The sequence below is a fragment of the Anolis sagrei genome, chromosome 4 (genome assembly GCF_037176765.1).
Source record: "Anolis sagrei isolate rAnoSag1 chromosome 4, rAnoSag1.mat, whole genome shotgun sequence".
In the NCBI taxonomy this organism is placed as follows: Eukaryota; Metazoa; Chordata; class Lepidosauria; order Squamata; family Dactyloidae; genus Anolis; species Anolis sagrei.
Genome location: NC_090024.1, coordinates 242198048 through 242225694, shown reverse-complemented (window position 1 = coordinate 242225694; position 27647 = coordinate 242198048). Strand labels below are relative to the sequence as shown.

At 44.0% G+C, this 27647-nt stretch overlaps 2 protein-coding genes across 3 annotated transcripts in view; one reads left to right on the top strand and one right to left on the bottom strand.

Annotated features, from left to right (window-relative positions):
* BCL2L1 (BCL2 like 1) overlaps window positions 1-27647 on the top strand; it is a 78941-nt gene that overhangs the window by 495 nt on the left and 50799 nt on the right. Inside the window, exons 1-2 of one of the 2 annotated variants that reach the window (XM_067468278.1) lie at window positions 7371-7495; window positions 12680-13354. In XM_067468278.1, coding sequence (XP_067324379.1) covers window positions 12803-13354 — 552 coding nt within the window. In that variant the 5' untranslated portion in view covers window positions 7371-7495; window positions 12680-12802. Of the gene's footprint in view, window positions 1-7370; window positions 7496-12679; window positions 13355-27647 lie in introns of those variants that run through there. The other variant, XM_067468279.1, reaches the window with a different exon arrangement.
* Window positions 1-27647, bottom strand: part of TPX2 (TPX2 microtubule nucleation factor) — a 124038-nt gene that overhangs the window by 72066 nt on the left and 24325 nt on the right. The window lies entirely within an intron of this gene.

Below are 27647 nucleotides of genomic sequence, written 5' to 3'. Positions count from 1 at the left end.
TTATGCTAATTATATATAAAAGAGTATTTTCTGTTGGTCATGGAAGAACTGTGTGCCAAGTTTGGTTCAATTCCATCATTGGTGGGGTTCAGAATGCTCTTTGATTGTAGGTGAAGTATAAATCCCAGCAACTACAACTCCCAAATAACAAAATCAATCTTTTTGAGTGAAGGGCATACATTGGGTTGTTAGGTGTCTTGTGTCCAAATTTGATGTCAATTTGTCCAGTGGTTTTTGAGGTCTCTTAATCCCACAAATGAACATTATTTATTTAGAAGTTTTCTATACCGGCCTTCTCACCTCAACGAGGGACTCAGGTCGGTTTACAGCATATATGCAAGTACAATAATATATAAGTACAACAAAGTGCAACGTCGTTACGTATTAAAATAGTACAATAAAATACAATAAAAACATCATCATCACAATTACCTAAGCCAAGTCGTCAATCCAGTCATAATCATAGTCACAGTTCATCACTTCGTGAACTAGCTAAAGGATAAAGTGGTTTAGTAATGGCATAGGAAATATCATGAAAACCGAGTAAATTAACAGGATCAGTTAATATTATATAGGACATCAGATTGAATGATAAGTCATGATACAGGTCATTTGTCATAAAAGTCATCAGTCGAAAGCACGACAAAACATCCACATCTTTAATTCCTTACAGAATGTGGCTAGGGAGGGTGCCAGCCTAATATCCCTGGGTAGGAAGTTCCAGAGATGGAGGGCCACCACCGAGAAGGCCCTCTCTCTCATCCCCATCAGCCATGGCTGAGACGGGGGTGGGAGCGAGAGAAGGGGATCCCCGGAAGATCTTAAGGACCACATGGGCTCGTAAGGGAGGAGGTGGTCAAGCAGATAGGCAGGTCCTGAACCATTTAGAGCTTTATAGGTGATAACCTGCACCTTGTATTTTATTTAGAAGTTTTATATACCGGTATTCTCACCTCGAACGAGGGACTCAGGCCGGTTCACAACATGTGTTCAAATACAATAATATACAAAAACAACACAGTGCATCATCATTACAGATTAAAAAGTACAATAAAAACATCATCATCACATTACCCAAGCCAAGTCGTCAATACAGTCACAGTTCATCATCCTCCTTCCTTGTGGATGGAGGTTATAGCTTCAGTCCTCGAACGCCACATTCCAGAACCAGGTCTTTAGTAGTTTCCTGAAAGTCAGGAGGGAGGGAGCAGATCTACTCTCAAGTGGGAGGGAGTTCCAAAGCCGGGGAGCCACCACTGAGAAGGCCCTGTCCCTCGTCCCCACCAACCATGATTGCGAGGGTGGTGGGACCGAGAGCAGGGTCCCCCGAAAGATCTTAATAGCCTTGATGGTTCCTAGGGGAGAATCCGTTCAGACAGGTAAACTGGGCCGGAGTCGTTTAGTCATTTTTATTTATATAGATTAGGACACGGCTGTACTTTGGTGAGAAACCAACACTCTTTGGCAGAGAAGGCTATGAATACCTATATTTATTTATTTATTTATTTACTTTATTTGTATACCGCCGTTTCTCAGCCTAGCCGGCGACTCAACGCGGTTTACAACAGGATAAAAACAGTCAACAATCTACAATTCAGAACAAAAGAGCACAATACACAATATTACACAACAGCAACAACCAAATGTGTCTCATAACTAGAGCCGTGATCCAAAATTCATCGTCCATATTTCAATTCCTGTGATCGTCACATTCATTGCACTGATTAATCATAAAACTATAATTCCCAGGATTCCATAGCATTGAGCCATGGCAAGTAAAGTTATATGGAACTGCATTAATTCAAAATATAATAATAATAATAATAATAATAATAATAATTTTATTTCTCACGTGTATCTTAGTAAGCAGTTTGCTTGCAGAAATTGCCAGCATTCACCTTTTCTTGATTTTCCTTGAGATCAAAGCTTTGAACAAGAAACTATTGGGGGAGGGAAAATAATTTCCAACATAGGAGAGAAATGGAATGGATGCAGCAGCATTCCAGCCCTTAGATCCTGTTAAATGTTTGAAACCAGGAAGCCACAGCCAGCTTGCTCAATTGCCAGGGGTTCTGGGAGCTGAAATCCAAAACATCTGGAGGACAAAATGTTGGAAATCTAAGGAATGATAGCAGTGTGACACTACTTTAATTGCTGTAGCTCAGTGCTATAGACATCTAGGATTTGTAGTTTGTTTTGGTACCAGACAGAAAAAGCTAAATATCCCAGAAAAATACAAATCCCCAGAATTCTATAGTCTTGTGCAATGGCCGTTCAAGTTGCGTCAAACTGCTGTAATTCTTTCTTTAAACTAATTTCTATTCAGAAATAAATAAAACATAGTAAAAGAGCAGAAATAATAAAAATAAGCAGATTTTTACAATATTTATTGCTAAACTAACAACTTATTATTTATGTATTTATTTATTGCATTTCTGTACTTCTTTTCTCACCCCTGAGGGAACTCAAAGTGGTTTACAACATAATGGCAAAATTCCATGGTTCACATATATGTAAAATATGTCACATATCTAAACATAGCATATAACTGTGGATTAAAACCATTAAACTATAAGCAGCTATCTAATTAGCCACTGCAACATACTACAAAACTAAATGAAGCAAACGCATTAACATAGCACATGCCTACATTGACATGCACATATGAACATTACCATCCAGAACATACATTAACATACTCATATCTATCAACAAACACTTTACAATGACTACCTATGAACATCATATCCATTGATCTAATTCCCTTTAGATATTACTGTATTACCACTTTTCTGCTTTTCATTATATTCATATAATTTATAAATTTTAACATTGACATTTGCTCCTCGCCAACATTTTTATAATTCTGCAGTGTGCCCAATTCCAGAAATCTGCAGCTGAAGCATCTTTGTCAACCTCTGTTTAGAGACCTTCAAAAGAAGGAGACTCTGTTATCTTTAACTATATTAACTTTAACTTTGAATGTGTTTTAATGGTTTTTAACTGGGATTTTTAAAATACTGGTTATATTTAATCCTGTTTTAATGTTCATATATTCGTATGTTTTTAAATTGTTATGCTGACGCTTTTATGTTAAGCGGCTTTGAGTCCCCTTCGGGGGAGATAAAGTGGGGTATAAATAAACATTATTATTATTATCTTCAAAAGCAACCTTTTCCACTACAAAACTTCCATTATCCTCTGGAAGCTTCCCCCAGTGTTTAGAAGCGATCTTCTTTGCAGTGGTTTGTGTTCAGAGCAGCAGAACACAGCCTTGAAAATTTGAAAGTCTCATATCACCTCTATCATTTCTTTTTGGACGTTGTCCAGCAGACAATAGCTTTTCCAAGCTTTGATACAGCTTAGCTTACAAAAGAATGTGTGTGTACACACACACACACACATTACTGTAAATATTGTGGAATTGATGGATTGTGATATTCCCGTACTTCCCTTGGAACCTGTGAAAAGTGGAAGAGCAGAGAAGATAGGAGAAAAATGAATTGAGTGCTGAAGTTTCCTCCCTCCATGTTGGTGTAGGCAGAAGCTAGAGGGAGTAAGAATGCCAAACAAACTGTAAGGTTTCTTAGTTCCAACTTATGTTGTTGTAGATTAGTCTTCTGCAGTGGTTCTCAACCTGGGGGTTGGGACCCCTGCGGAGGGTTACAAGGGGGTGTCAAAGAGGTCGCCAAAGACCATCAGAAAGCACACTATATTTTCTGTTGGTCATGGGGTTCTGTGTGGGAAGTTTGGCCCAATTCTATCATTGGTGGGGTTCAGAATGCTCTTTGATAGTTGGTGAACTATAAATCCCAGCAAGTACAATTCCCAAATGTCAAGGTCCATTTTCCCCAAACTCCGCCAGTTTTCACATTTGGGCATATTGAGTATTTGTGCCAAGTTTGGTCCAGATCCATCATTGTTTGAGTCCACAGTGCTCTCTGGATTTAGGTGAACTTACTTACTTTACTTTAGGCAATCCCTCGTTGGACGAGTAGGATAGTCTTCCAGGATCAGTATTCTTGTGGATCCGTAGGTGACTGTGGAGCCCTGTTCTTGACCTGCATCTTCTCCTGCAGTGAGGGCATTGGTTTCCAGATGGAAGGCAGTCACGGCCGGGCTTGGCTTGACACGCCTTCCTCTTGGCACGTTTCTCTCTTTGACCCTCCATTCGTCCTCTTGAAATTCTGCAGCACTGCTGGTCACAACCGACCTCCTGCTGGAGCGCTCAAGGGCCAGGGCTTCCTACAACTTCAAAACTCAAGGTCAATGAACACTAAACCCTTCCAATATTTTCTCTTGGTCAATGTGAGTTCTGTGTGCCAAGTTTGGTTCAGTTCCATTGTTGGTGGAGGTCAGAGTCTACTTTGGTTGTAGGTGAACTATAAATCCCAGCAACTACAACTCCCAAATGACAAAATCAATTCCCCCCCACCAACCCCATCAATCTTCAAATTTGGTTGTATCGGGTATTTGTGCCAAATTTGGTCCTGTGAATGAAAATACATCCTGCATATCAGATATTTACATTACAAGTCATAACAGTATCAAAATTTCTGGAATACAAGAGTCTCCCACTACTGCCTGTCTATATAGGCCTAGCTACAATATCTTAAATCACTCAGGAGTCCTGGTGCCTGGAGCTAGCCCTTTTTTGCATCCCAGGGCCCACTTTCCCCCCACCTTAGGGCAATTGAAACCCCATGACGGAGTCACTGTACGTCAAAAATAACTTGAAGCTACAAAACAATCCTAAGCAACTTGCAAGGCTGCAAGTGCATCTAGTGATTTTTCCTATCTTCAGCCTGTAGTATCAAATTAAGATTATTTTCCTGCTTTGGGTCCTGATCAAGAGAGAAAAGTGGAGTATAAATAACAACAATAAGAACAACAACAATTTGTTACCCAACTCCTCATGGCTTGAGATGGAGTAAAACTGAGCCAAAATACACAGAGGAAGAAGAAGTATGGCTATATAGGATTATCTAAAGAGGATAGGGGTAATAAGGGGTAAAAATAACAGACAATGAGTGAGGTTCATAAATTAGTTTCAGCAATTGTTTAGTAGATTTATATTAATATAGGTAATAATAGTTGTCCCCAGTGGTGCGGTGAGTTAAATCGCTGAACTTGCTGACTGAAAGGTCAGCAGTTTGAACCCAGGGAGCGGGATGAGCTCCCACTGTTAGCCCCAACTTCTGCCAACCTAGTAGTTCAAAAACATGCAAAAGTGAATAGATCAGCCGGCCACATGACCTTAGAGACATCTATGGACAACACCGACTCTTTGGCTTAGAAATTGAGATGAGCACCACGCCCAGAGTCGGACACGACTAGACTTAATGTCAAGGGGAAACCTTTACCTTTACCTTAATAGCTTACTGTATCTATCTTACATTTAATGTAGTAGTTTTAATGTTATATGTATACTAGCTGCCCCCCTGCCATGCGTTGCTATGGCCCAGTCTGGTGATCTGGAATATAAAGTAATGAGAAAGTGTTGGTTTCTAATATATGTAATTTCTTTATGCTTGTGGGTAAATAGTGTTTCTTGCTGTTTCTTTGTCAGTGTTGATGTGGAGAGTGTCTGGTTTGCCTACTCTGGAACAGGCAACACATAATTGTCCTTCTTTAGGGGTCCCTTTCAAATCTATGAGACTATATCTGTGTGTGTATGAATCATATATATCTATATCTATGGCTGGATGGCTCTTTGTCAAGAGGGCTTTGATTATGTTTTCTTGCCCTGGTGAAGGGAGTTGGACTGGATGACCTTAAGTATTTTCTGATGGTCATGGGAGTTCTGTGTGGGAAGTTTGCCCCAATTCTGTCATTGGTGGGATTCAGAATGCTCTGATTGTAGGTGAACTATAAATCCCAGTAACTACAATTTGCAAATGTCAAGGTCTATTTCCCCCAAACTCCATCTGTGCTCATATTTGGGCATATTAAGTATTTGTGCCAAGTTTGGTCCAGATCCATCATTGTTTGAGTCCACAGTGCTCTCTGGATGTAGGTGAACTACAACTCCCAAACTCAAGGTTAATGTCCACCAAACCCTTCTAGTGTTCTCTGTTGGTCAGGGGAATCCTGTGTGCCAAGTTTGGTTCAATTCCATCATTGGTGGAGTTCAGAATGCTCTTTGATTATAAGTGAACTATAAATCCCAACAACTACAACTCCCAAATGACAAAATCATAATTTTTTGAGTGATGGTCACTCCTTCATAGAATCATAGAATCAAGAGTTGGAAGAGACCTCATGGGCCATCCAGTCCAACCCCATTCTGCCAAGAAGCAGGAATATTACATTCAAATCACCCCTGACAGATGGCCATCCAGCCTCTGTTTAAAAGCTTCCAAAGAAGGAGTCTCCACCACGCTCCGGGGCAGAGAGTTCCACTGCTGAATGGCTCTCACAGTCAGGAAGTTCTTCCTCATGTTCAGGTGGAATCTCCTTTCTTGTAGTTTGAAGCCATTGTTTTGCATCCTAGTCTTCAGGGAAGCCGAAAACAAGCTTGCTCCCTCCTCCCTGTGGCTTCCTCTCACATATTTATACATGGATATCATATCTCCTCTCAGCCTTCTCTTCTTCCGGCTAAACATGCCCAGCTCCTTAAGCCGCTCCTCATAGGACTTGTTCTCGAGATCCTTGATCATTTGTGTTATGAGACATTTTGTTGCCAAATTTGGTGTGATTTCGTTCATTGGTTCTTTTGTTTTTAAGGAACTCATTACGCACAGAGCATATTTATATATATAGATTTCAAAAATCTGCTTTCTTTGTGCTGGCTGTGTTCCTTTTTCTTCACTACTTGATAAAATTAATAATTAATAATATATAAATAAAACAAAGGATGATAAAAACCATATATATTCAACAGCAACAATAAAATAAATGTCCCTGTACTTTGAAAGATACTAACTCACGTGGTAGGGAAAATGCTGTCAGATGCCGAAAAGTCAAATTCCTCCTGAATTAATCTCTCTATTATGACAGAAGTCATTTGCTCAGTGAACAGGGCAGGGGTTGCATCCTGGCGTACTTTCTGCCGGATGGTGCTGTGAGAGAGGAAGGCGGGGGGCTGGAGCCAGAGGTGTTTTCAGACCCCCAAAGTCTCCTTGTAATAAGCAAAAGAGGAAGTTGGATGCATGCCGTCTGAGCACAGAAGCTCCTGGGCTTTCACATCCGCAAGCAAGCATCATCCCTGCTCAAACTTATGAATGAAGGTGCAATAAGAGGGAGGGTTGCTGTTGCCATCGCTAGGGGCCGCCGGACCCCACATGCCAGAGCTGTGACATTTGCATCCAAGCGGTGGGCGGGGCCAGTCCCGGTGGGAGGGGCCCTGAGTCTGTCAAGAAGGCTTGGTTTGCATCCCTGGAATGTTTCCCCTCCGCCTCCGCCTCCTCCTTCTCCGCAGCAGCAGCAGTCTCCTCCACAGCACTGACTCTCTACTGAGGTTCTCTGTCTCTAAAGTGACTTCCCTCTCCCAGGGGTGAGTACTAGCACTTCCTTTTGAGGGATCCCAGCTAGGCAAAGTCCACCTGTTCTTAGCCAGGTGACCCACAAGGGAAGGAGGGGAACAAACTTGGCGTCTACTGCTCCGTAGACTAAGATATGGAGCAGTGGATTCAAATTGCAGGAAAAGAGATTTCATCTAAACATTAGGGAGAACATCCTGACCATTAGAACATTCCGTTTTAATGAATGTTTTATTTATTGCTCTGTTATATGTAGTGGCATCAAATTGCTGCCAATTGTAAGCCGTCCTGACTCCCCCTTCGGGGGTTGAAATACTGTAAGTAAATAAATAATAGAGCTGCTTAATGATGGAATATGTTGGATTATGTAGTCTAGTGGAGTGGCATCGAATTGCTGCCAATTGTAAGCCGTCCTGAGTCCCCCTTCGGGGGTTAAAATACTGTAAATAAATAAATAATAGAGCTGCTTAATGATGGAATATGTTGGAATATGTAGTCTAGTGGAGTGGCATCGAATTGCTGCCAAATGTAAGCCGTCCTGAGTCCCCCTTCGGGGGTTGAAATATTATAAAATAAATAAATAATAGAGCTGCTTAATGATGGAATATGTTGGATTATGTAGTCTAGTGGAGTGGCATCGAATTGCTGCCAATTGTAAGCCGTCCTGAGTCCCCCTTCGGGGGTTGAAATACTGTAAATAAATAAATAATAGAGCTGCTTGATGATGGAATATGTTGGATTATGTAGTCTAGTGGAGTGGCATCGAATTGCTGCCAATTGTAAGCCATCCTGAGTCCCCCTTCGGGGGCTGAAATACTGTAAATAAATAAATAATAGAGCTGCTTAATGATGGAATATGTTGGAATATGTAGTCTAGTGGAGTGGCATCAAATTGCTGCCAAATGTAAGCCGTCCTGAGTCTCCCTTCGGGGGTTGAAATACTGTAAATAAATAAAATAATAGAGCTGCTTAATGATGGAATATGTTGGAATACATAGTCTAGTGGAGTGGCATCAAATTGCTGCCAAATGTAAGCTGTCCTGAGTCCCCCTTCGGGGGTTGAAATACTGTAAATAAATAAATAATAGAGCTGCTTAATGGTGGAATATGTTGGAATATGTAGTCTAGTGGAGTAGCATTGAATTGCTGCCAATTGTAAGCCGTCCTGAGTCCCCCTTCAGGGGTTGAAATACTGTAAATAAATAAATAATAAAGCTGCTTGGTGATGGAATATGTAGTCTAGTGGAGTCTCCTTTGGAGATTTTTAAGCAGAGCCTGGATGGTCGTCTGTTGGGAGGGCTTGGGCTGTATTTTTCCACATAGCCTGGCTGGTCCTGGGGTCTCTTCCAACTCTGATTCCATGATTCCATAAAAGGGGAATGCTGCAAGGCTGCCTTCAGCTCTCTTGGCTTCCATAAAGGGGAGAAATGTGGCTATGGAGCAGGGAGAGAAAAAGATCAGCTGGCTCTTAAAGAGTAATTCGGCACAAAGTTGGGTCCTTTGATGTGCCCGCCTGCCCGTGATCCTAGCATGCTTTCCCCCTCCTCCTGCCTGACTCTGGAAACAGTCCTTTGCTTGTTTGTGCCAGAGGTTTGCCAGTTCTTGGAATTGCCTGCTGCTGTGTGACTCATTCCTGTTTGTGGGGCCGCTTCTTGGTGGCGGTGCTGGGAGCATGGAAACGGAAAAGCCAAGGGTTGGCTGTGATGTCCCTGAGGCTCTTTCCCTCTCCATCTCCCGCCGGACTTAGAGTATACAGTAGGGAACTGGTCTGTGACTTTGCTGCCAGAGCAGGGAGTGGAGGGAGGGGTGGAAAACAAGTTGTGTTCCCAGTATAACATATCACAGGCAGTAATAAAATCTCCCTGGACCTTGCCTGGCCCTGAAATCTAAGTCAAGGTAATCTCTGGGCTGCAACACACCCGACACCAGCTGCAGAACTCTTCCCAAAGAGTTTTACTTGACTTTCTGTTTTAGCCTTCTCTGTTCTCCAGCTTGACTAGGAACGGAGCAAGAGTAGTGATGGGATTGTCTGGGCTGTAACTCTCCTAGCTAACAAGGAAATGGGCTGGAAGCCCCATCCATTGCTTGTCCCTTTAATAAAAAACCCAAACAAACCAACCAGGAAGCAGTGCTTTGATCTGTGGCCGAGGGAGGAGGCTGGAAATGCAGGGGGTGTGAAGGAGGGCGGCTCTTCATGCTTGGCTGCTGCAGCGGCAGCTGAGGCAGCTGATCCACGGCTCTCTGTCAAGGTGGCAGGAGGAGCCCTCTTGGGTTCGCAGAGCCTGGCTGCTGGATTGTTCCAGCCAGAGCTGGTTTCGCCTTCCACAGCTTGATCGGGTGCATGTGTGTCAACCCTGCAGTACAGAACTTTAGGGGAAGGGACCTCACAGGTGGTACCTGAACTCTGTGCAGGCTGCCTGTGATCCTTTCTAGGGAAAAGCCCGTGGAGAAAGAGTTAGCTTCAAGTGCGGTTGCTTGCAGGTCTGAGGATGAGCACAGAGGTACTCATTAATATTTGTGCTCTCCTAAATGATGGAATGCACAGATTATGCAATGGGCAATACCTGGTTTGAAAATAGCACCTGTGAAAAGGGAGTCTTACTGTCTCCTGTGCTATGCTAAAATATATTTAAAATATATTTATAATATTATAATGCATTATAATGCTGCTCACTGGAGGGAAGGATACTAGAGACAAAGTTGAAGTACTTTGGCCACATCATGAGGAGACAGCAAAGCCTAGAGAAGACAATTATGCTGGGGAAAGTGGAAGGCAAAAGGAAGAGGGGCCGACCAAGGGCAAGATGGATGGATGGCATCCTTGAAGTGACTGGACTGACCTTGAAGGAGCTGGGGGTGGTGACGGCCGACAGGGAGCTCTGGCGTGGGCTGGTCCATGAGGTCACGAAGAGTTGGAGACGACTGAACGAATGAACAACAAAATTATAATATTTATAATATTATAATGTAATACAATATAATACCACTAATAATAATACAATATTATAATTATACCAGCCGTCCCCGGCCACGCGTTGCTGTGGCTCTGTTGTGTTTTGTGAGTGTATCTATGTGTGTATGTGTGTGTATATATGTGTGTGTATATATGTGTATATATTTGTGTATTTGTGTGTTTATATGTGTACATGTATATTGTGTATATGTGTGTGCGTGTCTATATGAATATTTGAGTGTATATATGTATGTGGATATGTATATGTGTGTGCGTGTGTATATGCATATATGTGTGTATGTATATGTATGTATGTATGTATATGTGTATATTTGTGTGTGTACGTGCATATGTATACGTATGTGCATGAATGTGTGCATGTGCATATGTATATGAGTGTGTGTGTATATGTATATATGGTGTATTTTTTGGGTTTTTAAGTCTCTTCCGCTGGGGTTTTGTGTGTGTGCATGTGTTTATGGGTGATGGACACTCGTTGGACTGTTAGGTGTATTGTGTCCAAATTTCGTGTCAATTCGTCCAGTGGCTTTTGAGTTCTGTTAATCCCACAAACGAACATTACATTTTTATTTATATAGATATTTTATATTACATGTAATATTACAATATAATCGTATAGTACAATATAATAATATGTAGTACTGATATTGTGGTATGCGAATAATATACGGCGCTCCATGCAGTCATGCTGGCCACATGACCTTGGAGGTGTCTACGGACAACGCTGGCTCTTCGGCTTAGAAATGGAGATGAGCACCACACCCCAGAGTCAGACATGACTGGACTTAATGTCAGGGGACTACCTTTACCTTTTTTAATAATATACTATATTGTATGTGTGTGTGTGTGTGTGTGTGTGTGTGTGTGTATGAATATATATATATATATATATATATATATATATATATATATATATATATATATATCTTGTAAGCCACTCTTGAGTCCCCTTCAGGGTGAGAAGGGCAGCATATAAATGCAGTAAATAAATAAATACTAAATAAATAAGTCAGCACTGTGACGCAACATCTAAAAAAGACAATGTGATTCTAGGCAGCATCAAGAGAAGTCCATTGTCTAGTTTGAGGGAACTAATAGTCCCACTCTATTATACTCTGTTCTGGCTTTACCCAGAATAATCCAGATCATTGCTACTGTTCAAAGGGCCAAAGGTCTGGAAATCCTGAATCCCTTTGAGGAGTGGCTTAAGTAGCTGGGGATATTTAGCTTAGAAAAGAGAAAGTTGAGGGAAGGGGACATAATATTTATGTTTAAATAAATATTTGAAAGACTGTCATATTGAAGAAAGGACAAGATTGTTTTTTTGCTGCTCCAGAGACTAGGACACAATGGACCAAAGCATTCAAATGGCAGGAAAAGAGATTCCACCTGAACGTTAGGAAGAACTTCCTGGCAGAGCTGTTTGACAGTAGAATCTGGGGTCTGGGGGAGTCTCCTTCTCCAGAGGATTTTAAATAAAGCTGGATGACTGGGGGTGCTGTGAGTTTTCCGGGCTGTATGGCCATGTTACAGAAGCGTTATCTCCTGACGTTTCACCCACATCTATAGCAGGCATCCTCACAGGTGTGAGGTTTGTTGGAAACTAAGCAAGTGGGGTTTATATATCTGTGGAATAATGTTCAGAGTGGGAGAAAGAAGTCTTGTCTGTTGGAGCCAAGTGTAAATGCTGCAATTTATCACCTTGATTATCATTGAATAGCTTTGCAGCTTCAAGGCTTGGCTGCTTCCTGCCTGGGGTAATCCTTTGTTGGGAGGTGATTAGCTGGCCCTGATTGTTTCTTGCCTGATTTTAAGTGTTGTTCTTTATTTACTGTCCTGATTTTAGAGTTTTTAAATACTGGCAGCCAGATTTTCTTCATTCTCATGGTTTTCTCCTTTCTGTTGAAATTGTCCACATGCTTGTGGATTTCAGTGACTTCTGTTGTTGTCTGAAAAACTCACAGCAACCTAGTGATTCCAGCCGTGAAAGCCTTCAACAACACAAAGCTGGATGACCATTGGTTGGGAGGGCTTGGATTGGGTATCTCTGCCTTGCAGAGGGGGATTGGACTGGGTGACCCTGTAGTCTCTTCTAACTATATGGATTTATGGTTCTGTGAGTGGAAATGGGAGCCTCTATGTGCATGCTGGCAAATACAATCAAAGGCTTGTTCTTTAATGGTTTTTTCCCTTCTTTCTCTCTGTGTCCCTTTCTCTCCTGAAGGTTTTGCTTGGCGTTTGGATCTTTCTCCCAGGAAGGGCAACTGGGAGCATCCTGGCTTGGTAAACGTGCAAGCCGGCTTGCCTTCCAGACCATGGACTCACTGAGACACCCTGAGGTGTGAAAATGTCGAGGAGTAACCGAGCGCTCGTGGTGGACTTCCTTTCCTACAAGCTGTCGCAGCGGGGCCACAGCTGGCATGAGATCGAGGTGGAGAGCGGGGAAGATGCGGTGGAGCCGGCAAACGAGACGGGGAACACCCTCAACGGGAGCCCCTCTTGGCACCCCAGCCCCAGCCGTGTCGTCAATGGGGCCTCCGAACACCCCGAACTCCTTGAAGAGGCGGAAGAAGAAAACCAGAGGCCGGATGTGAGCCAGACGCTCAGGGAGGCTGGCGATGAGTTTGAACTGAGGTACCGGCGGGCTTTTAGCGACCTCACCTCCCAGCTCCACATCACCTTGGGCACTGCGTACCAGAGCTTCGAGCAGGTGGTGAACGAACTCTTCCACGATGGGGTGAACTGGGGGCGGATAGTGGCGTTCTTCTCCTTTGGGGGAGCCCTGTGCGTGGAGAGCGTCGACAAAGAGATGCAAGGGTTGGTGGGGAGGATTGCCAGCTGGATGACCACGTACCTGACTGAACACCTGGACCCCTGGATCCAAGAAAATGGTGGCTGGGTAAGTGCTCGGTACAACTGAGGGTAGGGAGTGGGGCTGGCACACACTTGGTTAGAGTATAAACCAGCTGGATATTGGAGGGATTCTGTCTCCTGTCAACAGAAATGGAGTCAGTGTCTGTTTTGATGACCTGTCACATTTCCTGCAGTTCTGGTTGCCTCTAGAGCAGGCATGGTCAAACTTGGGCCCTTCAGGTGTTTTGGACTTCAACTCCCACAATTCCTAACAGCCTCAGGCCCCTTCCTTTTCCCCCTCAGATGCTTAAGCGGCTGAGGGGGAAAGGGAAAGGGCCTGAGGCTGTTAGGAATGGTGGAAGTCCAAAACACCTGGAGGGCCCAAGTTTGACCATGTCTGATGTAGACACACCCTTGACTCTCTTGCAAAGAGGCTGTCCTTGTTGTTGAATGGGCCTGGGAAGGAAAGGCCCCGAGGCTGTTAGGAATTGTGGGAGTTGAAGTCCAAAACACCTGGAGGGTCCAAGTTTGACCATGTCTGGTATATATGTACCCTTGACTCTCCTGCAAAGAGCCTGCCCTTGTTGAATGGTCCTGGGAAGGAAAGGGCCTGAGGCTGTTAGGAATTGTGGGAGTTGAAGTCCAAAACACCTGGAGGGCCCAAGTTTGCCCATGCCTGCTTCATAGGCAATCTCCATTGCTCTCCGTTGCTGCCACCTGTTGCATTCAGGCTGAAAACCAGTAGAAATGTACTTGTTTGTCTAGTTGCACCTTATCTCCTGTGCTATGCTAATAATACAATATAATGCAATATACTATAATGTAATATAATATATTGTATTTACATATAATGTTTATAATATTATAATGTAATACAGTATAATACTAATAATATGGTATTCTAATTATATATTTTATATTACATGTATTATTACTAATAATATTACAATATAATGGTATAGTACGATATAGTAATATATAATACTGATATTGTATTATGCTAATAATATATTGTATTGTATGTATAATATAATAATATTATACATACAATAATAATATAATGTATTGGGTTGTTGTAGGTTTTTCCGGGCTATATGGCCGTGTTCTGGAGGCAATTTTTCTCCTGATGTTTCGCCTGCCTCTATGGCAAGCATCCTCAGAGGTAGTGAGGTCTGTTGGAAGTAGGAAAAATGGATTTATATATCTGTGGAATGACCAGGGTGAGACAAAGGACTTTTGTCTGTTGGGGCTAGCTGTGAATGTTTCAGCTGATCACCTTGATTTGCATTCAATGGCCTGGAAGCGCCTGGGGGGAATCTCTTGTTGAGAGTGATTGTATTTTATGTATATATATCTTGTAAGCTGCTCTGAGTCCCATTTGGGGTGAAAAGGGCGGCATATAAATGTGGTAAATAATAATAATAATAATATGATTTTTCCCAGCATGGGGGCCAGTGTGGCTTACCACAAGTTAATGAGCTAACATCTTATTATATATATATTTTAAAGTCAGCCAACAAATCTACCAAAAATACAAAGTCAAGACACTTTCAAAGATCCCAGTGACACATGGGTTTAAGTGCAAAAGCCCTCTCTCAATCAAAAGGTCTTTGCCTGTTAGCAAAAGCGAGGGGAGGAACAGCTGAAACTCCTATGAGAAGAAAGGTGTCATCTGGCTGGGACAGGCCAGACAGTGCTTTCTATGGTTCCAATGTGGACTATTGCTCATTGTAGGCGAAATATTTTTCTTTAAAACATTCCATAACATGAGGCGCACTAAACAAAACCTCGAAGGGACTTTGTACTTCTTTGCATGAAGTTTATCCTCATATCAAGTTTGCATTTTAAAAAAAATGGTACCTGAGCCCAAGGCTTCCAGTGAACTCTGTGGCTGAGCTGGGAATTAAATTCTTCTTTTCTTCCATCTAAATTTAACATTTTTGTTAGTATACTGCATTTGGTCTATAGCTCTAGAGTACAAAACTGTGCTTCGGAACTCCGGATGGGCAAAGTGATTGACTGAACTGTCAACTTGCAGGAATGGGGAAGCTGGGGGACAGCTTTTGATGATCTGTGTTCTGATTCTCCTGTGTGTGTGTTATCTTCCATGACTTTGGATGGTCACCTTGCTTGTTTGTTAGTCCACAGCCAGTCTTCCAATCCTGGGCATGAATATTCTGTGGAAATGACTGGCTCATGGAATGGGATTTATTCCGTGACTTGTGGGGCGTGGTTGGATGCGCCTTAACACATGTGCTTGGCAACCCTTGTGCTTTTGTTGTTGTTGTTGTTCTCTTGGCAGGAAGGCTTTGTCTCTGCAGTAGCAGTCTTGGGCAGATGTGCTTTTGATGGGGAGATATGAGTTATTGTCAGGGTTGGCATAAACAAGACAGTGCTCATGTGACTTCTAGAAATCAAAAGGAAAAATTATTATTATTATTTAAGATTTTATTTATAAATTTGTCCAACAAAATGTATAAGCATACATTCTTCTCTCTTTTTACAGTATCCTCGACAAAAGAGTATGTCATATTATATACAATCTAACAGTAAATATTAATTTTGTTACTGCTTCAGTTCTTTTGTATGTTTGTGGCTATATTGTAATTTGTAATCTGTTTAGAGCATGCATGGGCAAACTTGGGCCCTCCAGGTGTTTTGGGCTTCAACTCCCACCATTCCTAACAGCCGGTGGCTGTTAGGAATGATGGGCATTGAAGTCCAAAACACCTGGAGGGCCCAAGTTTGCCCATGCCTGCTCTAGAGTCTCAATTTTGTGGAAAACTCAAAGTGCAAAGTTTCTGAAAGCTGTTGTGCTGCAGGATTCTGTGGTACAAAGGATCAAATCCCCAGTCAGCCCTGGAAACCAACTTGGTGGCTTTGGACAAATCATAGAATTGGAAGAGACTGCATACTCTCTCAGCATGAGAGTAAGGCAATGGCATACCTCCTCTGAACAAATCACAACAAGAGAAACAGGACAGGTTCTTGGGTTGCCCTAAGTCCAAATGACCCAAAGGCCTACGTCAACCAAAACCACTCAGCGGGCTGAAGGTGGGTCTCTCACACCCACAGAAGTCAAACCAAATGGGTGTGTAATGAGATCCAGCATTGGTTCGAGGTTGGGTGAAGCAAGTGGTGAAAAAAGCAGAGAGCATGAAGGAGAGCTGAGGCTGGGGAATGCAGGTATGCCTGGAACGCAAAGCGGCTGTCCTGGGGGCATGACCTGGGCTGTGTTTGCCCAGACAGATCCAACTGGTTCTTCTTCCTCTTGAAGAGTGGTCCCATTAGGGTCTTCCTGACGTCCCGTCCCTTCCCCCATCCAGCTTCTGAGATTAGTCCTGGATCCAATGGAGATTTCCTTATCCCTGTCGCTCTGGTGACGATTGCACTGTATCCTGGAGACCAAGGCGATAATGTAATCTGATTTTGTAAACGAACTCCCCAGAGGGATTTAGATTAAATCACTGATGGGAAGTCACTGGGGCCCTTTGCACTTTGCTTGTCAGGCGGGTGAGGCTGCCCTCCCCTTCTGCCACTTAGGCCGTGCCACCCGCTGAGACCCTTCCCTTTTTGTGTCTACTCAGAAGTGCATTGTTTGGCCAAATATTTGTTCAACCGCTGGTAGGAGGGGCAGGATTGCCCAGGGTGACACACCCACCATATTCAGATCTCCATTCTTCCTTTCGTTGAATGCTAGGGTTTCCTTCAGCAGGCTGGAAAAATTATAGGGTAGGGCACAATTGGCCTAATTTGGCTGGTGGAGCTGGAAGTGGGAGGCACTAATATGGAGGAAATGCACAGTGCAGAAAAGTTAATGAGTCCCAGGCTGGTGAATGTCTTTCCTTCCCATTTTATTGACACAACAACCCTCTGAGGAAGGCCTATTTGGGGGTGGGGGGAGGCATCTCATCCTGTGACCTTCATGGCTCAGCCTTGGTCCTTAGTTTGTCTATTTCTGTGATTGTTGTGTTGTTGTTGTTGTTTTTGGTTCAGCAACATAATGGTGGGGAAGGAGGACTGGGAAGCCCAGACCAAGTTCATAGCTCTTACAGGAACCCTTGGAGGGCTGCATCAAGGAAAGGGCTGTTTATCAATACAGTAGAGTTTTGGTTATCCAACATAAACGGGCCGGTGGAACGTTGGATAAGCGAAAATGTTGGATAATAAGGAGGGATTAAGCAAAAGCCTATTAATCATCAATTTACATTTTAATTTTACAAATTAAACACCAAAATATCATGTTTTACAACAAACTGACAGAAAAAGCAGTTCAGTACCTGGTAACATTATGTAGTAATTACTATATTTACAAATCTAGCACCAAAACATCACAATATATTGAAACAGCTGTGGATCCAGGCAGGAGGCAGATTGTGTTGGATAATACAGAACATTGGATGAGCAAAGGTTGGATAAGCGAGACTACTGTACTAGAAAGACAAACTGTTGTGTGATTTTTGAGTACCATTGCAGTGGGCCACACTTCTCCATCTGCAAAAGGAATCATATTTTTGCAGGCTTCACGTGGAATACGGTGTTCAGCTCCAGGCACCACAGTTCAAGAAGGATATTAACATGCTGGAACTTGTCCAGAGAAGGGTGAACAAAATGGTGCAAGGTCTGGAAATCATGAATCTTTATGAGGAGTAGCTTGGGGAGCTGGGTATCTTTAGCTCGGAGAAGAGAAGACCAGTAACATGATAGCCTTCTTTAAATATCTTAGGGGATATCATGTAAAAGATAAGGTGAGCTTATTCTCTGCTGCTCCAGAGACTGGAGCATGAACCTGTGAATTTAAATTACAAGAAAAGAGATTCCACCTGGACATTGGGAAGAACTTCTTTACTGTGAGAGCTATTCGGCAGTAGAACGGGTTACCTTAGAGGATGTTAGACTCTCCTTCTCTGGGGGGTCTTCAAACAGTGGTTGGATGAGCACCTTTCAGGAGTGCTTTTGCTCTGTATTCCTGCATGGCAGGAGTCAAAGATAGCTGTGTCTGGAAGATCAGCATGCAAGGGCATCTCGGAACACCTTAGAGACTAACTGAGAAAAAGAATACATCTGAGGAAGTAGGCTTAGATAATAAAAGTCTGTGCTACTGATTTCTTTCCCCCAGGTAGTTTCTAAAGTGCACAGCTAGAAGAACCCTTTGCATACTGCGTGGCAGGAGTTTGAACTTGATGGCTCTTTCAGTCTCTTCCAACTTTATGATTCTATAATTTGCAGCCCAGATTTGTGTCAGGCACAACTGCAATGTTTGCAAATTGCTCAGCAAGTGAAGTACCAATGGGCCACATGTTTGTTTGGACCACAACGAACTGGGCTCAAAGGGCTCTTCGGCTGTGAAGTTCTCTGGGGCTTGCTCTGAGTGCGTGCTACTTTGAACTTCTTAGAGGATTGCCAGGCACCCACTCTGCCATTTCCACTATTTCATCCCCATTCCGGCTGCACTCCAGTGTGAACAAATGCTACACAAGTTGTAGAGAGAGAAGGGAGCTTGATTGCTTGTGGTTGAGTTCACCAGTGTGTGTGGTCCTCCATTCAGTACTGTTTTTGTAAGGGTCCCTCCCTTTGCACATCACTGGTCGCCCTGGGAAAAATCAAAATCAAAACCATTATGTTTGGGAACAATCCTGTAGTGAGAGTGGAAGTCAAAATAGACTTTTTCACCTGGTTTTGGCCTGAATTGGCTGGGATCTCCCAGTAAGCTGTTGCTTGCACAGGCTTCCAACTATCCTGATGGGCATTTGGCTAGGAATATTGGTGAAAGCTGTCAACTATCTGTGTAACCAAAAAAACAGATGGTAGGTCAGAGCTTTGCAGGTAGGAGCTGGCATGAGTCTTAATTATTGAGGCAAGTGAGGGCATACTTTACCCTGGATAAATGATCCTTCAGAAGGATTTGTTGTTTTCCTGAATGCAAATAGTGTAGAGATGCATTTTCAGCCTTTTCTTCACAACATGCAAGCTCTCGTTCTCCCACGGGCATCATGAATGTTGTGTTGCTAATTGGGCTGAATGCAGTTGCCTTGGTTTGACAGTAACTCATCGGATGCACCTTTCACCCACAGAGTCTCTGGGTGAAAGGTATATGTTCTGTTCTTCCAGTCCTCACATGCCTCCTAGCAGTGGCTGCCCTATTGCAAGCAAGCCCAGAGCCATTGCGCATGGCTCTCCTTGCCCCTGCCATGGTCTTGTTAGTATGGGATTAGCGCAGCCGTGGGGCCCGGGGAGCAGCCTTTGCCTGGCCCTCATGAACAATGCTTTTGTGGGAAGGGTGTAGCTGGCAAGAAAGACCCACAGAGAGGCCTGCAAGTTCTGGCAGGCCTGCCCTTGGCAAGGAGCAGGCTCCTTCGTGTGTTTGGGTACATTCCCCAGAGTCACTGAGCATTTTCATGTCTTGGAAAGTATCTTTGGAGAGAGCAAGGGCAGCAAAGGCGGCAGTGGCAGCACACTTCAAAGGAGCTGCTAGGATAATTCCTTGAGTTTATCCATCTTGGAGAGATCAAAGTCATTCTGACAATTTTATCCTTGAGCTGAGGCACATCTGGAAGGGAGAGTGAGGCGGTTAGGGATGATGCCAGGGCAGAGGAGGAGGAAATCCCCATTCCGACCATTGAGGCATTGACCTCGCTCTTCTGTTTCCCTTTCAAGTTGCTCATCATGCTCTTTTGGGTTGTCTGCCTGATATAGTGCTTTGAGCACTGGATTAAATCTTTGGGAGGCCAAAGAAAAGTCTGAGATATCACCATAGGCTGAGGGCCAAAATAGCCTGAAGACACCAGGTCCTATTTCATTTTGGAAGTTAAGCAGGGTCAGGGCTGGCTTAATCTTGGATATGACACCATCAATGAATATCAGGTACTGTAAGATATATTTCACAATATATATGTCAAAACTATCTCTGAGGATTTCTTGCCTCAAAACCTTGTGAAATTCATGAAAGTCCTTTAAGTCGACAGGCGACTTGAAGTCATATGTGCTCAAACAGGTTAGAGTTGACTTGGAGACAACATAACAACAGAGGAAGAGGAAGAAGCTGAGATCCAAGGGTAAATTGTGGATTTCTGTGTCAGAGAACCAATTGTTAATTTTGTTTCCAAAATGAGGATCTTCATTGTTTTGTTGGGTGGCCTGTAAGCAAACAACAACAACAATTTCTTACCCACCTTTCCTCAAGGCTTGAGTTAGACTGCAACATAATTAAAACAGATAAAAACATAAAAGTATTAAGACACATGTATTAAAAGAGATAACATTAGTAACAAAAGTGATAGTTGTAGTCAATGCTCATAAATCCCACTGTGAAAGCCAGATGCCTTGGAAGCCTGCAAGGTAGAGCATAAGCCAAACTTATTATCTAGCAAATGGTGTGCAAAGGCATTACTTACTAGTAGAGGTATAGACATCATGACCAAAAACCACTGAAAGCCTTATTCTCCATGGAAAGGTGAATCCCTTGCTCTTTATCAGTTCAGACTGACATTCTTCTTGAACAATAAGTGACTCTCCTTCTTTGAAAACATTTTTTTTTATTTTTGTCATGTGTGATGGGTGTGCCAGTTGTGCCTGTTTGGGATTACCCAAACACTGTGGCAGGATGAACTCTGGTGCTCACTCCTTCTAGCATTGCTTATGCAGTTCTATCAAGGTTGCCCAAAGCTGACACCACAGGCTACTGATTTAATCCTGGTATACTCACCTGGGAAAGATCTGCCCATCTGACTGCTTTTGTGTGTCCTTGTGAAAGGTGGCTGTCTGTGTCTGACATAAAACCCAGGCAAGGGCGTTTGAACATGAGTCTCACCTGTCTGGCAGGACACACCCATGGCTTACCTGTGAGGTGTGAACTGACCAATTTACATTGAAACTTTGCAAGTCAAAGAGCTGACTCTTTCATTTGGCAATAAAACGCATGTTGCTTTTGCAGAAATTGCCATGCTAAGATCCAGCTGGAAAGACCAGTATTTGAATACTGCTGGGAGTGGATTAGTCTTGAAGTAACCAAACACAATTGCTTTGGCCAGATAGTGGTGCCTTGGTACAGGTTCCTGAAGATTGGTTTTTGCATTCTCTCCAGTGTGACTTCTTGAACCCTTACAATAATTGTCCAGAAAGGTTTCTGGGCATTCCGTGATGTCAGTGGATTGTTGGTCTTTCGAGGAACAAGGATGACCTATTTCCAGTTATGATGTGATACCAGGTGACTTCTTTCCTCTTCTGCACGAACGACAAGTCCACAGTCCTTTGCCAAGTGAAGCTGAGGGAGCAGGATCTCCATCCCTTATTACCATGAGCACACCTGATCTTCTCTGCTTTGAGAAGTTAGGTGGGGCCAGACCTGATGAGCACATAAGGGACCACTAACCCTGTCTTCAGGTTGGGCTAGGAAACATTCCTTCCTAAACCTTGCTGTTTTCAGGGCTCGCAACACTGAGCTAAAGTCCCTTTGTTCCTGAGACAATTCTATCTTATTGCTTGGAATGGATCAATGTTTAGTTTTCTCAAGGACTTAGAGGCGGAGGTCACATTTCTGTGGGAGGCATGTAACTGCAGTTACATCAGGAACTGAATATAATAGTGAAAGTGTTTTCCTCTTTGCTGCTACACACCTCATAGCAGACATTCCTGATAGGGGTGGGTGAGAGTGAAGTGCAGCTACCCCCGCCCCCAGTTATTCTATGCAGCGGCCCGAATGTTAAACCCTAGCACTACTTAGAATCATAGAATCAAAGAGTTGGAAGAGACCTCTTGGGCCATCCAGTCCAACCCCATTCTGCCAAGAAGCAGGAATGTTGCATTCAAATCACCCCTGACAGATGGCTATCCAGCCTCTGTTTAAAAGCTTCCAAAGAAGGAGCCTCCACCACACTCCGGGGCAGAGAGTTCCACTGCTGAATGGCTCTCACAGTCAGGAAGTTCTTCCTTGTGTTCAGATGGAATCTCTTCTCTTGTAGTTTGAAGCCATTGTTCCATTGCGTCCTAGTCTCCAAGGAAGCAGAAAACAAGCTTGCTCCCTCCTCCCTGTGGCTTCCTCTCACATATTTATACATGGCTATCATATCTCATCTCAGCCTTCTCTTCTTCAGGCTAAACATGCCCAGCTCCTTAAGCCGCTCCTCATAGGGCTTGTTCTCCAGAGCCTTGATCATTTGAGTCTCCCTCCTCTGGACACATTCCAGCTTGTCAATATCTCTCTTCAACTGTGGTGCCCAGAATTGGACACAATATTCCAGGTCTGGTCTAACCAAAGCGGAATAGAGGGGTAACATTACTTCCCTAGATCTTGTTCCATATCTTGTTCCATATCTTTTGTGCATTTATCATTGGTACAGTGTTATGAGTTTTGCAGGACTTTTCAGTACCCCACATCCTTGCTAGACAGTCCCTATCCTCCCAAGGAGCCCGTTTGTTTGTGTGTGTGTTTGTGTTTTTCGGAGATCATGCTACAGGTTTTGTGTGGCCCTTGCACTCCAAAACACAGTCCGCCAAACAACAGACCCTTGTGGCACCTTTAATGCTTACAGGTTGATTACAGCATGAGCTTTTGTGCTGGCATAAATCTGTGAAGTCTCCAAGGTAGCATGAGAAGAGTGTTGTTTTGCTGGAAGAGGCCCCCAGAGCTGCCCCGTTGGATGCTGCAGCCATGTCTGCCCCGTCTGCAATGCCTTCCTTTGCCTCTGCAAAAGCCTGAGTGTGGTTTCCCAGGGGGATCCAGTTCCCTGCTGAGGAGTGGAGCGAGGGGCAGGCTCAGCTGTGAGCTCGGGATAATTGCAGGCAGAGGCCTGGGATCAGCACTCGCCTCTGCTCCCTTCCCGGGCTTGGCAGCCACCCAGGCGGATTCGGAAGTGGGAGGGCTTTCGGTAGAGCTCTTCAGGAAATGCCAATGGGATGACTTCCCCCAGCCATTTCCTTTCCCAAATAGCATTCCAGCCTCAGAGAATGTGATAGGGAGGTGGGGAGGGAGGGTTGATGGCAGGCCTTATGTTTCAACCCCTCATGTTGGTTCTTACCTTCTTTTCTTTCTCTTTCTTCAAGTGGAGTTATTTTCCTGGTCAGTGTGATCAACTTTCTATAGGAATATAGACAGATGTACTGTAGTCCTATCTTTGGTTCTGTGAGCTGAATGAAGTTAGTGAAGCCTGGCTGCATTTGCTTTTTGGATTCTTAATGCAGAAAGCCTATTGCTGAAGGCAGGGGTTTGAGTTTGGGTTGAACTAATGCTCCCAAATATATCTAACCCTGGAGCAAGCAAGTTTTCAGTTTAGTATTTCTCAACCTTCCTAATGCCGCAACTCCCTAATACAGTTCCTCCTGTTGCAGTAACCCCCAACCATAACATTATTTTCGTTGCTACTTCATAACTGTTATTTTGCTACTGTTATGGATCGTCATGTAAATTTGTGGGATGTATTCTCATTCACTGGACCAAATTTGGCACAAATACTCAATACGTTCAAATTTGAATACTGGTGGTGTTGGGAGGATTGATTTTGTTGTAGTTGCTGGGATTTATAGTTCACCCACAATCAAAGAGCATTCTGCACTCCTCCAACGATGGAATTGAACCAAACTTGGCAAACAGAACTCCCATGACCAATACTGGAAGGGTTTGGTGGGCATTGACCTTGAGTTTTGGAGTTGTAGTTCACCTACATCCATAGAGCACTGCGGCCTCAAACAATGATGGACCTGGACCAAACTTGGCATGAATACTCAATATGCCCTAATGTGAACACTTGTGGAGTTTGGAGAAGTAGACCTTGACATTTGGGAGTTGTAGTTGCTGGAATTTATAGTTCTCCTACAATCAGAGCATTCTGAGCTCCACCAACAATAAAATTGGGCCAAACTTCCCACACAGAACCCCCATGACCAAGAGAAAATACTGCTTTCTGATGGTCTTTGGCACCCCCTCTGACACCCCCTTGCGACCCCCCCCCAGGGGTTCAGACCCCCAGGTTGGGAAACCCTGAGTTAGTGCGCAGTGTGGACAAGGTCTGTTCAACTTCCTATGAGGGAAGTATTAACTGAGCCCAATTCCAAGGGAGATGAGCAGGAGCTGTCTCTTCTATCAGTGACTGGGATGTGGTATCCGATAGTCTTTCTTCATTGTCAGTGTGTGCCTCAGAAAGTGACGTAAACCACAATTATATAACAAGCCCGGGAACATGCCCAGAGAGCCCTGGGGGCACACAGTGGGGGTGGGCAGCAGTGCAGAATGCCAGTCCAGAGCATACGCTCTTCTCCACCCGCCTTGCCCTAAATCAGTAAGCAAACATCTAGCAAGCAGTGAAGGGAGAGAGGAAAGATGCTGCCAACATTGCTGTAAAACCCACACACCGAGGCAGGGAAAAGACTTGATATACCTTTACATCAGATTGCCTGGATTATTTATGAGATGTCTCAGATGCGGTAAGCTGGTGGCCTCTTGGACGTCTCAGGCCATTTGATGGACTTGCTGGAACCAGAGCGGTGTCAGTGATGTTCCCAGGATTGCTCATGTAGCTGCTGACTAAAGTGGGTAATTGGTTTCTGGTGCTGACCAGTTGCCTTCCCGACAAATGGTTTATACACCTTCCCAAATGAGATGCTTTCTTAGTCTGAGCAAGAGATCAGGGCCAGTCTGGACTCGAACTGGAAGCAAGAGGCAAGAGAATTGAAGCCACGTATCACCCGATTACTGCTGTCCTTTGTTAGGCAAGGTATAGGACCTTAACCTGGGACCTCCCACAGACCAAGTCTTATTCCTTTAGTCCAGGCATGGGCCAACTTTGGTCCTCCAGGTGTTTTGGACTTCAACTCCCACCAATCCTAATAGCCTCAGACCTCTTCTTTTTCCCCCTCAGCCGCTTAAGCGGCTGAGGGGGAAAAAGAAGAGGCCTGAGGCTGTTAGGAATGGTAGGAGCTGAAGTCCAAAACACCTGGAGGACCCAAGTTTGACCATGCGTGGTGCAGATGCACTCTTGTCTCTCTTGCAAAGAGGCTGCCCTTGTTGTGTTGCTGAGTGAATTTTTCCTCTGAGCTCATTCCTTTTCTGCCAGGCCTCTGGCCCTTTCCTTCCCAGGCCCATTCAACAACAAGGGCAGCCTCTTTGCAGGAGAGTCAAGGGTGCGTCTACACCGACATGGTCAAACTTGGGCCGTTTAAGTGGCTGAGGGGGAAAAGGAAGGGGCCTGAGGCTGTTAGAAATGGTGAAAGTCCAAAACACCTGGAGGAACAAAGTTGGCCCATGCCTGCTGTAGAATGAATGCACCTTGGCATCACTTAAAGTGCTCAATTCTTTGGACTCCTGGGAGCTTGTTGTTGTACAAGGTCTCGAGCCCCACCTACCAAAGAGTGCTGGGACCTCGCCAAACTTGGAAGTCCAAAAAACCTGGAGGGCCCAAGTTTGCCCATGCCTGCTCTAGAGGCAGTCTCCATTGCCCTTAATTGCTGCCACCTGGTCCTTTTGGGCTGAAAACCACCTGGTAGGTTATTAGGAATTGTGGGAGTTGAAGTCAAAAACAACTGGAGGGCCCAAATTGGATCATGCCTACTTTAGATGCAATGTGCATTACCCTCAATTGCTGCCACCTGTGCCATTCAGGCTGAAAACCAGCTGGTAGGCTATTAGGAATTGTGGGAGTTGGTCCAAAACATCTGGAGGACCCAAGTTGGCCCATGCCTGCTCTGGAGGCAGTCTCCATTGCCCTCAATTGCTGCCACCTGTGCCATTCAGGCTGAAAACCAGCTGGTAGGCTGTTAGGAATTGTGGGAATTGAAGTCCAAAACATCTGGAGGACCCAAGTTGGCCCATGCCTGCTCTGGAGGCAGTCTCCATTGCCCTCAATTGCTGCCACCTGTGCCATTCAGGCTGAAAACCAGCTGGTTGGCTGTTAGGAATTGTGGGAGTTGAAGTCCAAAACATCTGGAGGACCCAAGTTGGCACATGCCTGCTCTGGAAACAATCTCCATTGCCCTCAGTTGCTGCCACCTGTGCCATTCATGCGGGTAGGCTGTTAGGCATCGTGGGAGTTGACGTCCAAAACACCTGGAGGGCCCAAGTTCACCCATGCCTGCTTTAGTCCTTCTGCTGCCTCTGCCCCACTTTGCATCCCTGCTTCCATGCTGCATTGAGTCTCGCTTGCTGAGCCATCTAAGTATGCAGATCCAGCTTGGATATTGGCGTGGCGAGACAGGAGAGACATGCTTCGAATCACTATGGCAGCCATTAACTTCCAGTTTGGATTGGAAGGAAAAAATAAGTGAATGAGCACACTTCTATTATAACATTTTTGTTGGAATGAGTCCATATATATCATCATCATCATACTTGGATACAGAGCCATGGCTGCAGAGCCCATTTTAATTAATCAATAAGAACAGCTGTGCTGCACTTCATTTACAAGCCTTGTTATACTGAGTTTAATAGATGAAAATTGTATTCTGACGGTTGTGGAAGGCTTTCATGGTCAGAATCACTGGGATGCTTTGTGTTTTCCAGGCTGTATGGCCATGTACCAGAAGCATTCTCTCCTGGCCTTTCACCCACATCTATGGCAGGTATCTTCAGAGCTTGAGAGGTCTATTGGAAACTAGGCAAGTGGAGTTTTATATATCTGTGGAATAATGTCCAGGGTTGGAAAAAGAACCCTCGTCTGTTTGAGGCAAGTGTGAATGTTGCAATTGACAACCTTGATTAAAATTGAATAGCTTTGCAGCTTCATAGAATCCTAGAGTTGGAAGAGACCTCATGGGCCATCAAGTCCAACCCCCTACTAAGAAGCAGGAAATTTGCATTCAAAGCACCCCCAACAGATGGCCATCCAGCCTCTGTTTAAAAGCTTCCAAAGGAGACCCTATCACACTCCGGGGCAGAGAGTTCCACTGCTGAAAAGCTCTCACAGTCAGGAAGTTCTTCCTAATGTTCAGATGGAATCTCCTTTCTAGTAGTTTGAAAGCCTAGCTAGTTGCTGCCTGGGGGAATCCTTTGTTGGGAGGTGTTAGCTGGCCCTGATTGATTCTTGTCTGGAATTCCCCTGCTTTTTCGGTGTTCTTCTTTTTTTATTGATAATTTTTATTGTGAGATTTTTTCTTGACAATGAAAGAGGGGGAACAATCGAAGTGATAGTAAAGTGTTCCTCTTTATTTACTGTTTTTAATACTGGTAGCCAGATTTTGTTCATTTTCATGGTTTTTTTCTTTCTGTTGAAATTGTTCACATGCTTCTTGTGGATTTCAATGGCTTCTCTGTGTCGTTTAACATGATAGTAGTTAGAGTGGTCCAGCATTTCTGTGGTCTCAAATAATATGCTTTGTCCAGGTTGTGTCCAGCAGACAAGAGGTCTTTCTCC